Source organism: Gymnoscopelus microlampas (assembly GCF_963454915.1).
Source record: "Gymnoscopelus microlampas genome assembly, chromosome: 12".
Classification (NCBI taxonomy): domain Eukaryota; kingdom Metazoa; phylum Chordata; class Actinopteri; order Myctophiformes; family Myctophidae; genus Gymnoscopelus; species Gymnoscopelus microlampas.
This window is the reverse complement of record NC_139949.1, coordinates 43,116,698-43,130,104: the sequence shown is the minus strand read 5'-3', so window position 1 is coordinate 43,130,104 and position 13,407 is coordinate 43,116,698. Positions and strand designations below refer to the sequence as shown.

At 45.8% G+C, this 13,407-nt stretch overlaps 1 protein-coding gene and 1 pseudogene across 2 annotated transcripts; both read right to left on the bottom strand.

The window, feature by feature from the left end:
* Window positions 1-7,205: 7,205 nt before the first annotated feature.
* LOC311056891 (selenide, water dikinase 3-like) lies at window positions 7,206-8,498 on the bottom strand (annotated as a pseudogene). Its single transcript has one exon. The product of its transcript is annotated as a selenide, water dikinase 3-like (transcript).
* A 1,186-nt stretch (window positions 8,499-9,684) lies between these two features.
* On the bottom strand, window positions 9,685-12,618 carry LOC311057356 (dynamin-like GTPase OPA1, mitochondrial; the record flags this gene model as incomplete). The annotated part of the gene is made up of 1 exon (XM_084074310.1): window positions 9,685-12,618. One exon carries the CDS (start codon window positions 12,616-12,618, stop codon window positions 9,685-9,687), a length of 2,934 nt encoding a protein of 977 aa, XP_083930436.1.
* Between the last annotated feature and the right edge of the window lie 789 nt (window positions 12,619-13,407).

The window sequence follows — 13,407 nt, the reverse complement described above, 5'->3', positions numbered from 1 at the left end:
CCCGTTAACAACTGAACTGGGACAGACATACAGTACATGTAGTTAGCAATGGCATTTGCCTTCTCCATTTGTTTGTATTTGTGCACAGGGACTCTAGCACTGACACTGCCATCAGTTCCTCCATGAAGCGAGCAGGGTCACCGAGTTCATCGAAGTAGTGTGACTGTACCCTAGAGTTTTCTTTTTCCTTCTTTTTTATCCAGCCTGTGCTGAATTTGAACATGGAGGCGCGTTCCTGATCGCTCCCATCGGTATGTGCCTCCATGTTAAACAAACAGCTTTGAAAGATGTGATAGTGCATCTGCTCTTAGAAATAATTTCCATGCAGACTTTGTATAACAGTACGTCATCAGGATCCTTGGAGCAGTGTCCTGAAAGTAGGGGCCCTGTAAGTTTAACCAACAATGAGAATCAAATATTAGACTGACTATCCATAGACTTAATTACTCATCTATATTCATTATGGCATTCAGGGGGCTACAAACATCTCAGTTGGGGTCTTTGCTTTGGACAAAATTATATCAAATGGAGATGCAAGGCCATATGAAGTTACAATTTGGAAATTAGGTAAGTAGTCCGCACACTGGATGCTCCCATCGTGAATTCATGCCGTTATCGCAAGGTGATGTTTCGAGCGTCTTCGCTCTTCCTCAGGTTTGGAAGGCTTCTGAGGAAGAGTGAAGATATTCAAAATGTCACCTTTGGTGGTGGTCTTGAGTTAGTCGCGTAGACAGACAACTATTCCACAGTCTCCGAATGCTATATAGAGTCTGGAACTACACCTCCCAAAATCCGAGACAGGAAGCTGTCATCTGTTCGTCATTTTCGTTGGTGCTCCAGACTGTGTGCATTTTAAAATTGTGGGAGGCAACAGTCTGGCTTGTGAGACACCTTGGTGGTAACTGAACTAATTCACTATGGGAGCACGATCCAGTGTGCAAACTCTACTTTTCTATTTGTTCCTCTGTCCAACACCTGGGATTTTATCTTTTGGATGTGCATGCTATGCTCACTTTTATTTGCCAGACCCAGAGGGTCGGCCTACATGAGGCTTTGTCTGTCCCTCTTTCGTCCCTCTTTTGTCCCTCTTTTGTCCCTCTTTTGTCCATATATGGGCATAAAAGTGACACAGACAGACACATACAGAGATCTCTTTTGTCCCTCTTTCGTCCCTCTTTTTCGTCCCTCTTTTGTCCCTCTTTTGTCCATATATGGGCAAAGACAGACATACATACACACACAGACAGACACATACAGAGATCTCTTTTGTCCCTCTTTTGTCCCTCTTTCATCCCTCTTTTGTCCCTCTTTTCCTTCAACCACTAGGGGTCTGGCAGTACCAGGTCTCCTGGTCCTAGTTTTGCCTACAATTCGGAAATTGTCTAATGTCTGTGTTAGGGTCCATTTATGAAATCACTACTCACTGACAAATTGTTCCTGTGGAGTGCCAGATGTTACCAACAATGGCATTAATCATATGCTGTCAGGTAATCTCTCAAGAACAGATTCCGACCTGCGGTGGAATCTGTCGGAGCGGTTCGTCCTAACCAGTGCTCATTGGATACAAGTGGGCGTGCCTTCAGATCAGGAAGTGGGCCGCGCTTTACCCAATCAAATGTAGTGGGCGGGATTCACGTGTCCATCCACCATGATCCACCCTCCCCCCCTCGAAACTAGCCGAAACTAATTTAACAATAGCGTCCTCGGAGCGGACAAAACCACGGAAAGATATTCACATTTTAAATTACTCTTTCATCATAGAAACAAGTGGGCTTATAACCAAAACCATCCATGTTCTCTGGGAGAAGTGGTGTTAGTGTTCCGTGTAGAAATATTGTTAGTGGGAATGAAAACATGGTCGCACCAACCGGAAGTGATGCGCTATAGGCAGACATGAAACCGGTGTTTCCCTGCGCTCTAGTCTAACATTATACTCCTGCCAGACTCCACAGAATATCAGAAAAGCAGAGGTCGCTGTTTTTCATTTTCTGTGGGGTCTGGCTACGCGAGACTAGCTGTCAGGTGGTTACACTGGTGCGTAGTATTGGTTTTAAATTGATATCAAAGGATCTTATTACACTCAAGTCTCATACAGTCCATTTTCTGTAATTGCTAACCCTTACTCAAGTAGTTATAGGCAGAGACACAGAATACATTTCTTTGACTGAAATGTTTCCTGTGAAGTTTTTACACTTTCTTTCTTTATTATTCATACAAAAACAACAAATAGCTAACTGTGTAATCAGTCTAATGAACCCTTTTATACAGGAAGTATTATGCCTTTGTTTCCAGTCTCCTCAATGTATTATGCATGTTTTCTCAGTACATGTCCCTGTACAATGATAACATGTTCTCAAGGTCATGCACAGGTGCGTGAAACATCCAGAGCCTCCAAGGTGCAGGAGTCAGGTCTCTTGATCCACTTCTTGAAATTGTGTCTGTGTGTCAACCCTTATGCCCTAGAAAATGGCCTACATACAGTATGGGGCACATTGTGACCCCGGAGAGAGTGCAGCATAAGTATTGGATAATTCATTGTCTGACACTCTACATGAAGTGATAAGGCATTCAACTGGTTCAAATCCTTGTGGTTAAAGTTATTAGGTCTTTGAGAAGACAGGCCGGTTTCATAATAACGCTTGACTTCACCCTCCCTTCTTCAGCCAGATGTAGGATAAATGACCGCAAGTCAAAAGCAGACGGAGAGAATTAGAGGTTACAAATGTGCTAAACATTTACACACGAAAGCCTTGCTTTCGGCTAGAAGCCTAGAAAATGAATGAGCTTCTTGCAGCATAGCATGGGACATGGACACATGCGGCATGGCAGGCAGGGTAGATGAGTAATGGTCCATCCCCCAGCAGCCGATGGGGTATCGTGTCTGACTATAAGACAAAAAAAGAGAACGAGGGAGTCGGGAGAGGAGCTAGATTACACCCTCAAAACAATACATGTGTGATTTTCTTACACATTTACAGTTTGTTTATTACAGGTGAGCTTGCTGCCTGGCCTACAGGCTGTGTTTTAATCTGGTGCTGATGCTACTTAGGAAGACAGAATAGGATCGTATCACATCGTTCTGTCTGGTGCTCAGAATCCACCATGAGTATCCTAGCCAAGTGGGTGAATATCAGTGTAAAGTAACTAAGTACATTTACTCAAGTACTGTACTTAAGTACAATTTTTTTTTACTTCTACTCCACTACATCTCAGAGGAAAATATTGTACTTTTTACTCTACTACAATTTTTTGAAAACTTTAGTTACTAGTTACTTTGCCGATGTAAATTATTACATTATAAAACATACATTAATAACCACTGTATCCCTATTTTATACCTATGCTATTTGAAAATAGCCGATCTACAAGCTCACAACACGTTGCATCGCGACGTGTTGTCAGTTTGTAGATCTGCTATTTTCAACATTTTGAATTTGTAGATCTGCTATTTTGTAGATCTGCTATTTTCAACATAGTTTGCAATGGCATTTGCCTTCTACAGTTGTTTGTATTGGGTGCACATGGGGCTCTAGGACTGACTCTGCCATCAGTTCCTTCATGAAGCGAGCAGGCTCAGCGATGACCTCATTGGACAAGAGGTTCACAAGTTCATCGAAGTAGCCTAAATTAAGTTATGTTTTTGTTAACTTGGTTTCCGCGATTGCTTTCACTGTCTTCACTGTACTTTGTATCTGAACTGGTACAGTGAAAGATCAAAGAACTAAGTGGCTCACTGAAGATGTATCTTAAGTGGCTCAATGGAGTTGTGTAGATGTAAGAGTCTTACAATAACAATATTAAGTCAGTCATTGCATATTAATTTATTCAGTAAGGTCCCAAAAACAAACTCAGAACTAGGTTTGTTGTTTCAAACTGCTGCAGCCAGAGACTAGAATGACCTACAAAAACGTTGGCCTTTTAAAGTGTCTGTTATGGACATTTGTGTTTATTTGGTGTCTTATTTGGCTCTGCATTAGAAGCCCTGAAATGCACACATTGCCTGCTGGTTGAATGTGTAGAGGTCGACAATCGTATAGAGGTGCGTTGCTTGGCAGTGTAACACTGGTAAACATCACTTATGTCCATGAAAAATGGTCTAAGCCAAACCTGCAGAAAGCAAGCTAGCATACAGTAGCAATTTGTCTGAGCTACAGTATTAATATCTCTACAGTAAATGTCTGTTATTTGCCTCCTACTGAAAAGCAGCAGGGCTTATGGCCACAGATCTGTTGCACATTGCTCAAATAGACTAATGTTACATGCGTGTGATGACCTAAAGCCCTAGTTCTACCAGACAGTTCATAATGCAGGTGTTCTTGTTTACAGTATGTTCTCATCAATTACCAACAGGTGTGCTTGTGGCCATTGTGGAATAATGCCTACAGCGGTTGAAAATGTATGCTGTAGGGCAATACCAAGGGTATACCACAGTATTCTAGTTATTATTGCAGAATATAGTGATGTTAGTGATGTTATATTTTGTGTTCTCTGGTTACTATGCCCAACACCAAATGTATGCTTGTATTCTCTACTGCAGGTACAAAGGACATGCATGAATTTCTGCAATCCCACACCTGCATGACCTACCGTGGTCAGAAGCCACTGTGCCTCAATCTATTTTATTTCCTAGTAACTGAAGGCGCTGATGATGGGGGCTTCTGAATGTACTTCATTCAACTGGATGTTTTCCCCAGTTTACCATTATCTTTTCCCCCTGAAAGAAATGGCGAAACATGATGAATATTTTACAAAATCAGAACAAAAGGCTGGAGAGGAAAAAAAAAGCTTCTATACAAGAGCTGTAACCTCTGTTTACCCCACTGCCAAAGACTGAAAAGGCTAAGAATTACCTCTAGGTGGCAGCGTTGACCCACCTAATATTGCACATTGCATCTTTGCACATAGACCCCTGCTACATTACCTATCTATCCTACAGTACTGGTTAGGTCACTTTGTCTTGTTTTAATACTTGCCGTTGTATTTATTTTACTTTTATTCTCATCATTTTATTTGAACTTTTATGTCACACACTGCTTACGAGCTGCTAACCCGTTTTTGACAATAAAGATTTGTGTTTTTTCATTGTTTTCTGAGCACAAAGATCTGTCTATCTGTCACTCGCCGCCGAACGACTGACGCTAACCACAACATAGTGTGAAGCAAATTACTCTATAACAAAATAATAAACATTTAAAGGTAGTGTTTGCTTCCAATGCCTTTAGTGCTACAGTAAACTGGTGATACTGTACCTACTGGCACATACGGTATAATTCATAATCAGAAGGTGACAGAAACACCATGAATAATTGTACAAGGGACAATTAAACAGAGGGACAGCAAGCGCATTTTCCGACACCTGCAGCATGTTGGCATTCTGGAAACAACATGATGGACTATGGATAGGCCTATCCTGACTAAGATGTCCTCTTTGCAACATTCCCCTGCCCTGAAGAAGAGGTGGTGGCAGACCAGTTCATATGATTGATATAGATTTGTTGCCACTTTTTCACCTTGTCTCGATTTAGCTCCATTGACATACTGTACCCTCAGTTTCTTTGAGACAGGTAAGAACAGGCAAGTCTAGCAACAAGTGTGTCGCACATTCATTCAACCTTTATTTATTCCCATTTATTCCCAAGATCACTGAGGGCAAGCCCCCTTTTACAGTGATGTCGGTACAACATGCAATTGATGGAGACGGAAAAAAAAAATCTAAAGTTAAACAGTAGAACACAACACAAGCATTACAAGACAAGAAATATGTTTTGGCTGCCAGTGTGAACATGCTGCTCTCTGAGGTAGCCTATTTCTGGATTTGAGGGTGCATGATCAGTGACGATGCTGTTTATCCTCACACCAGATCTGTCAAGAAAAGTCTGGCTTCTGATATGAGGTCTGCCATGTGCTGCTGCCCACCTCATCGCTCTGTGGGGGGGAAGTAAGTTTATTACCAACATGCTATATTCAAGCAAACTTGTCACATTAGTAGGCTACCAATAGGTTGGATTACATTCTTTTTTTATCTCGAGATGAAATGGCAAGTGTATATCTATTCATTGGCATAATAAACAGCCACATTCCTAGCGTAGAAATGCCGTCTTTCATACAGTAATTGAAAACCAGTTATTTAGAAACACTCGATGGTCAGTACCAGGGAGGAGACATTTTCCCACAACAGTCATCCTGCAGGCCTATGCCATCTCCAGAGTGAGCTGCATGAGGACCATATTTCTGGGACACTTCAACATTAACCCAGGTGGAGCCAGGGATCGAACTCCTGAGCCACTGTCACTGTTTAATTTTTTTGCCAGTTGATAAAGGGTTTATTGATTGGAAAAAGCAGGAATACAACACATACAGCTTCTGACCGTCAGCGCACAAGACCCCTGCATCCACGAGCAAACATCAGTTTCACCTACCCCCATTGGCTGGGGTTTAAAAGGCAAAGCATCATAATCAGGTGGAGGGCAGGGATCGGCCCTGGACAGCCAGAGAGCTGAATGACAAAAATAACATTTTGGACACCACCTGTTGCCTCAGAGAAAGCTGCTCAACTCTATCTCTGAGGCTATTGGGTGGAACCAGGTCTATATTTTATATTAATAATTTATTTTCGCCAATATCACAATATCATCGACTACTTAAAAAATGATCCCCTTCTCCCACAGCAACAACTCAAACACACAGTGCAGTCATACAATTTCCATTTACAACATTTAGTGATGTACTTTTAGTTTCTTTGCAAATGTTTTTTCAAGGAATAAATGATCTATCTATTAATTCAAGATATCTCTGTATGTACTTGGCAGGCGTATTGCTGAGGAGCCAAGGGAGCGTAGAAGTGTGTTGATCAGATGAGTGGTTCTTGAGAACACTGCAAGCAGCCATACTGCGAGCCAGCAATCTCACCATCCATTCCAAACAAGCATGCGCTCCGAATTGGCACTCACGACTGTGAGAGAATAATAAAGTTCTGTATAGAGGGTAGATATTAAAATCAGTACAACTGTTAGAACAGTTGAGACCATGCACCATTCTAACAGCGAGAGGTGTGCACAGATGGGGATCGAGGGTCAAATAATATGCCGTCCCACTAGATCATTGTGGTTTCGGTGTATTTGCTCTCAACCATTGTGGTGAACACGGGGGTGAGATGGACAGCAAGAGAAAGGTGCATTCACAATTTGCAAATGCGGTGGCAGTACCTAAGACACATTGGGGCTGGGGGCGGGGCTAGTGAAGCTGTCGTCCTGACTAGCTGCATGGCTTCCCCGGGACGGGACCTCGATGATGCAGGGCTTGTCGATGATGCGAGCATGCCGGTCGCCTTTCTCTACGGTCCCGATGATCCATGCTCTGCCCACTGAGCCCTGACCTCCGAACCCTGAGCCCTGGTTTGTCATCTCAGAACAGAACTTGGCTGCCTGCTCTCTGGGCAGACACACCAGAAGACCACCAGATGTCTCAGCCGATGAGCCCTGAACCAGGTTGAACAGGTTTCCGCAGGCTTTGTTGATAGCTGCCATCTTGGCAATGATGGGTAGGCTGTGGATAACAAAGGTCACCTCATTCTGCTGCTGCGCTGCCAAGTTGTTGGCATGGCCCAACAACCCGAAGCCTGTCACATCAGTCGCTGCATGGGCCTGGAACCTGTGCATAAGGCCCGCCGCTGTGCGATTTAGTGTTGCCATGGAGAACATGGCTTCCTGGTAGGCCTCTTTCACTTCGTCTTTGGTGACTACCAACTTTATCTTGTTCCACCTGTCGGGCTGGTCGAGCCACTGGTGAGCATTGACAGCCACCTGTGTCCCCAGAGCTTTGGTCAGAACCAAGACATCACCTGGTACTGCACCGTTTGGCATAATGAACTCGTTGGGCTGGCAGACGACTGTGGCCACGCCTCCAATGATGATCCAGGGGTTGACCACGGTCTGGCCGCCCGTCACTGAAGTCCCACCCTCCTCGGCAGCGTCACGGAATCCTCGTATCATCAATGGCATCACACGCTCACGCTCCTTCTCATTCATCTTCTGGCTGACGCTGAGCAGCATCAGCATGTTGTCACATTCTGTGATGCCCATGGCATAGAGATCACTGAGGACGTTGGCACACGCAATCCTACCCATCATGTAGGGATCCTCCACTAGAGGGTAGAAGAAGTCTGTGGTTTGGACCAGTGAGAGCCCACCATGCCTTAGGGGTATCACACAGGAGTCCATTCCTATACCTAGTCGAGGCCCGGGCAGCTGTTGACCAAACTCTGAGGCTTGGTCTCCGGCCTTCCCTCCTTCAACAGCGGACGGGCCGGGCACCAGTCCCTCCAGGAGTTTGAGCAGAGCCTCCTGGGGGACCTTACAGCCTCATCCCTTCAGACCTGAGAACGATGTGAGCTGGAATCCACTCTCTAGGCCGTGGTCCTCTGGCTTGAATGGCTTGTATCCGGGAGGAAGACACCCCTCTGCCTCGACTGGTGGGGTTGGGGAAGTTGAGCCCGACATCTGCCTGTTAGAAGTGGACGATGGCAGATGGTAAGCAGAGAATGCAAGATGAATGATGAATTAAGTGGTACTTGGCTCGATGCACTGAACTGCTCTTTCTTTGTTAACTACAACAAAACAGTACTGACCGATAGCAGTTAGAAATGAGACTAGTGTGGCTGTTCTACAGATGGTCCTGGATATTATGCAGTACCTATACTATATAAAGGACGGTTTCTGTTGTGTCTGACGTCACATGCCTGACGTCACATGCTCAGGCATTGCTCTGCCCATTGAGATCCCTGCAGGATCCGTTTGGTGGTTGCTCTCTCCTTCCTGAGTCTGTGCTTGTCTTGTGCAGCATGACGGAGGTCATCATTATATAGTGCAGCACCCTCATGGACAAGGTCCCTGTCTGTTGCCATGTCTTCCCAAGCTTTTAGGTCTATGTGACACTTCTTTAGGTTTCTTTTTTTGTTTTAGGCTTCTTTTGGCCTCCAGAGGCCCATTTACCTTTAACAAGTTGGGAATAAAGGACTTGTTTTGGGAGGCGAGAGTCAGGCATGCGGATAACATGGCCGGTCCATCTGAGCTGGTTTTGGGCAATGGTGGCAGTGATGGTGGGAATGTCAGCCTCCTCCAGGACCAGGACCCTCCAGAGGAAATCAGGGGGCTGATACAGAGTGGGTTTACCTGCACTAACCGAGGCATGGGTCTGGGTCTGTGACTGGGAGAGCTGGGGAGGCATGGTGTCTGTGTCACGCTGGGTCAGCTGTAACCAGACACACTTCACCTCTTAGTCACTGGGTTTACATGTCTTGCTCAGCCATGGAACAAGATACTTCACCTCTCTGGATTTTCTGGTAGCAATTAGATGTACGTAAGCACAGATATAGTCTACCTGCAGGGCGTTTCCACCTGATGCACCTCTGGCGGTGCCCGTAGGGTAGCTGCAGGGCCAGGAGCCACCCTTCATTGATGTTTCGCTCCACTGATCCCATTAAAAAAACAAACTGCTCATTCTATTCTTTTATTTTGGTTTCTTCTTTGCTTCAGTGTGGAAGCAGGCGGTAAACAGAGCTGTGGAGTTTAGATTCAGATAGGTGGTCGGATAGAGGGATTTGTGGTGAGGCAGTCATTTACAAAGGGTCTGGATTAGTCTTCTTCTGTTCAGTACATTCCGTTGCAGCAATCCACAGGTTAGCTGTCAATGGGTCTGGTTCTCATATTTCTCTTTGTGAAGAGCTTCTATGAATGCTGTAAGTTTCTCCTGAATTTCATGCACTTTCTTGAGGTCCTCGGCCAGCTCAACCCTGCGGCCGGTAATGAGCTGTGCCTTCTTCTCACTGCCTTCTCCAAAGTCCTCCAACACCTCCTTCACATTCCTCTCTAGACTACGTACTTCTGTGTTGGTGAGCTGCTGTCGGAGTGTGTTAGCAGTGATTCCCAGCATCCTTTGAATCCTCCAGAACAACACTACATCGTTACACTTCAAGTCAGAGTCGACAACGTCCTTTTGGTAGAAGCCTCTCTTACAGAGGTCACAGTTGAGTAGAGCTTTCTGAAGGAAGTGTCGACGGTATAGATGATGCCATGTGTCCTTGATCAGGACAGGGTTGACATCTACCCCACGTCCCTCCAGGTTCTTTTGGATGGTGGTAACCTCATCGTTGGCCAGGTAGGCTGTGTGGTCCTCATTGATATTCAGCAGTCGCTCCAGCTCGTTTTTGGTTTCATTGCGAATGCGCTGTTCAAATGTTCGGTATTTCCAACCCAACCACCTCTGCATCCAGCCTGGGCCCACCATGTCACTGATCACTGACTCAGTGTCTTTAAGACGTGACTGTAAGGATTTCTCCATGAAATGGGTGGCTGCATCCCACTGGGGTTTGTCTGTGATGGAGCGGTCCTCCAGGGCATTGTGCTGGATCACTCTCAGGTTATCCATGGCCTTCTCGTTCCACTTGTGTCTCTTAATGCTCTCGTCCATCACAGTTTCTTTCAGCTTGTCAAAAATGGCATCCTGGTCTTTATACTCAAAACATGCAAACTCCTCCTGCAGCGTCTCGCAGGCAACCTCCAGGGCTTTGTCTGGCAGCTGCTTGTTGGCCCACTGTTTGAGTTTGATGTCCACAGTGGTGTTAAAGGTACATGAGTTTGTGGATTGTGCGGCAGGAAGATAGATGTTCTCGAACACGTGGGTGGACACACGCTCCCACAGCTTCTTTTGCAAGATGGACTCCCAGTGTTTTGGAGTCACTTCACTCAAACTACTGACCTCATCCAAGATTTCATTTTTAGCTTTTTCAAAGAGCTCATTCCTGTCCAGCACTCGCAGATGGGGATAGCTGTTTTTCCATTCTGCCTCCAGGTTGAAGCGGGATGCTATGAAGGCATCAGCCTGCTGCTCCACCGACTCTCCGACCATCTTCCAGAAGCAGTCAGACACAGCTAGACTCAGATTCTTAGTCGTCACCTGATGAGCCTTCAACAAGCCCTCCCTCAATAGTCGTGAGTCCTTGAAGAAGTCCTCCTCATAGTCTTTAATGGAGTCTATGCTCTCACCTCTTCTACTTCTGCCTGTAACCACTGCAAAGTAGCTATGTGCCTTCATAGGGAACAGCTTGCCTTCAACTATCTGCTGGATTCTGCTGGAGTTGGCCAGGTTCTTCTCAGCCAGATCCACCTTGGTCAGGACAAAGATGGTCCTCTTTCCTTGAGGGTCCATCTGGCTGACGAGGTCTGTCACAATGCTGCGCTCTGCATCCACACTGCCATCCTGTATGCAGAGGATGATGGCATTGGGGTTCTGTATGTAGGCCTTGCTGATGCCGTAGATGGTTTCCTTGGTATCTGCTGCCATGCCCGCAGTCACTGTACTGATGACTCCGGGAAGGTCGACCAGCACCATCCTCTGTATTCCCGGACCTTTGACACTCAAGGATATTGTCTCAGCACTGACCGTATGACCATCCTTCACACTTTTCATCATCCTCAGCTCAATCTCATGCCTCAGGGTGGCCAAATCCTCTTCCTTGGTTAGGTCAAACTCAGGCCCTCTGCCCTCGAACATGGCCACGTGGTGGGGGCCTTCGCTTAGTGTTACCTTGACAGGAGAGCGAGTCATCATCTCTCCAGAGCCCCGAGGTAAGATCCTGGCCTGGGCAATCATCTCCAGAACACTGGTCTTCCCTGCACTCTGGTCGCCGACCACCACCACCCTAGGTAGGTGGTCCTGCATGTAGTTTGAGCCATAGTTTGACTCAAAGATGTCAAGGACTTCTGAGTACAAGTCAATGAGGGACTTCTGGACTTTCCTCTCTTGGATTCCCTGTTTCTGCAGAACCATTTTTCTCAGTTGTTTGTTCTCCTTCTCCAGTCTCTCCAGCATTTGCTGGTACTTCTTTTGTGTTTGGAGCAGATCTTCCTGAAGTTGGTCAATCTTAGCTTTGTCTGAAGACTCCTCATACTGCTTATCACCGCTCTCTGGTGTGGCCGCAGCCAGGGCTGGCTCTGGTGCAGCCTTCAGGGAAGGCTCTCCTGGAGGTTCAGTTGAGATGGGGTTTTTGAGAATCTTTTCTTTATCTGAAGACTCCTCATACTGCTTATCACAGCTCTCTGGCGTGGCTGAAGTCTGGGCTGGTTCTGGCTCTGATCTAGCCTTCAGGGGAGGTTCTACTGGAGGTTTGGTTGACAGGAGGCTTTTGAGGATGGTAAAGTTCTCTATTTTGTACATAGAGAACCAATTGACTAGATCAATCTGTTCACTCAGTTTCCAGAAAGCAGGCATCACCCAGTTATACTCACTAAACTGAGGCAGGGACTCCTTCCATTCATTGTATGTCTTTTTAGCTGTGTAGACTCCACCCACGGCAGAGCCCAGCAGAATGTATCGGAGCGTTAGCAGCCTGGTGGCTAAGCGAGCTGCCCAGAAGTTGCGCTGCTGCTGGTGGCCCCGGCCCCCTGATCCTGGCGGAGGTTTTGGCGGCCGCATGGGCAGTCGGGACATGGAGGTGAAGGTACGAGCTGCTGCTGTGCGATGGGAGGGTTGCTGGGGGTTGGCATTAGTTGAGTAGCGGTGGTGGATGGCACGGGACAGTGGGTGCAACTTCAGCAAGGGCACTCGGAACCTGATTCCCATTTTGTTCAAGACTAGGTTCCTGCAAACCAAGCAGGAAACGTTGCAGCCGACACGCAACATAGTGCTGAACGTAGTGCTGAACGTAGTGCTGTTACCAACAGTGGGTAAAGGAAAATATCATGCACATTCAGTCTATGTTTCGGTGTCAGTACCCACATTTGAACACCTCCATACCTGGGCAGGACTGACAGGGAACTCCATATTTAGGCATAGCTGACATCATAGTGATGACATGGTACAATGATGACATCACCAGGGAACTCCATATTTGGGCATCCCCATACATGGGCAAGAACGACATGAAACCTCATATTTGGGCAAGGCATGGATGACATGATACAATGATGACATAACCAGGTTAAGTTAGTGACCCATATTTGGATCACGGTTCATGTAATTTCAATTCAATTCAATTCAATTTTATTAGTGTCAAATGTCAAATCACAACAAGTTGTCTCAAGACACTTTACATGTAGAGAAGAGACCCGACATCCCACCCTGAGCAAGCAATTTTGCGACAATTTTCCTCTTAACTGGAAGAAACGTCAGGCAGACCCTAGGCTCTAGGGTGGCGGCCTTCTGCCTCGACCGTGTCGGGGGAAAGAAGAGAGAGAGAGGGAGAGACAGAGGAGAGACAGAAAGAGATACAATGCAAGTAGTAACAATAACAATAGTAGCACATATAATAGTGTAAGATAGTATATGATAATATAATATAGTACAGCAATAATGTGTATGCAGTATATAATGGTATAATATAAGAATGTTAAGATAATATACAGTATAGTG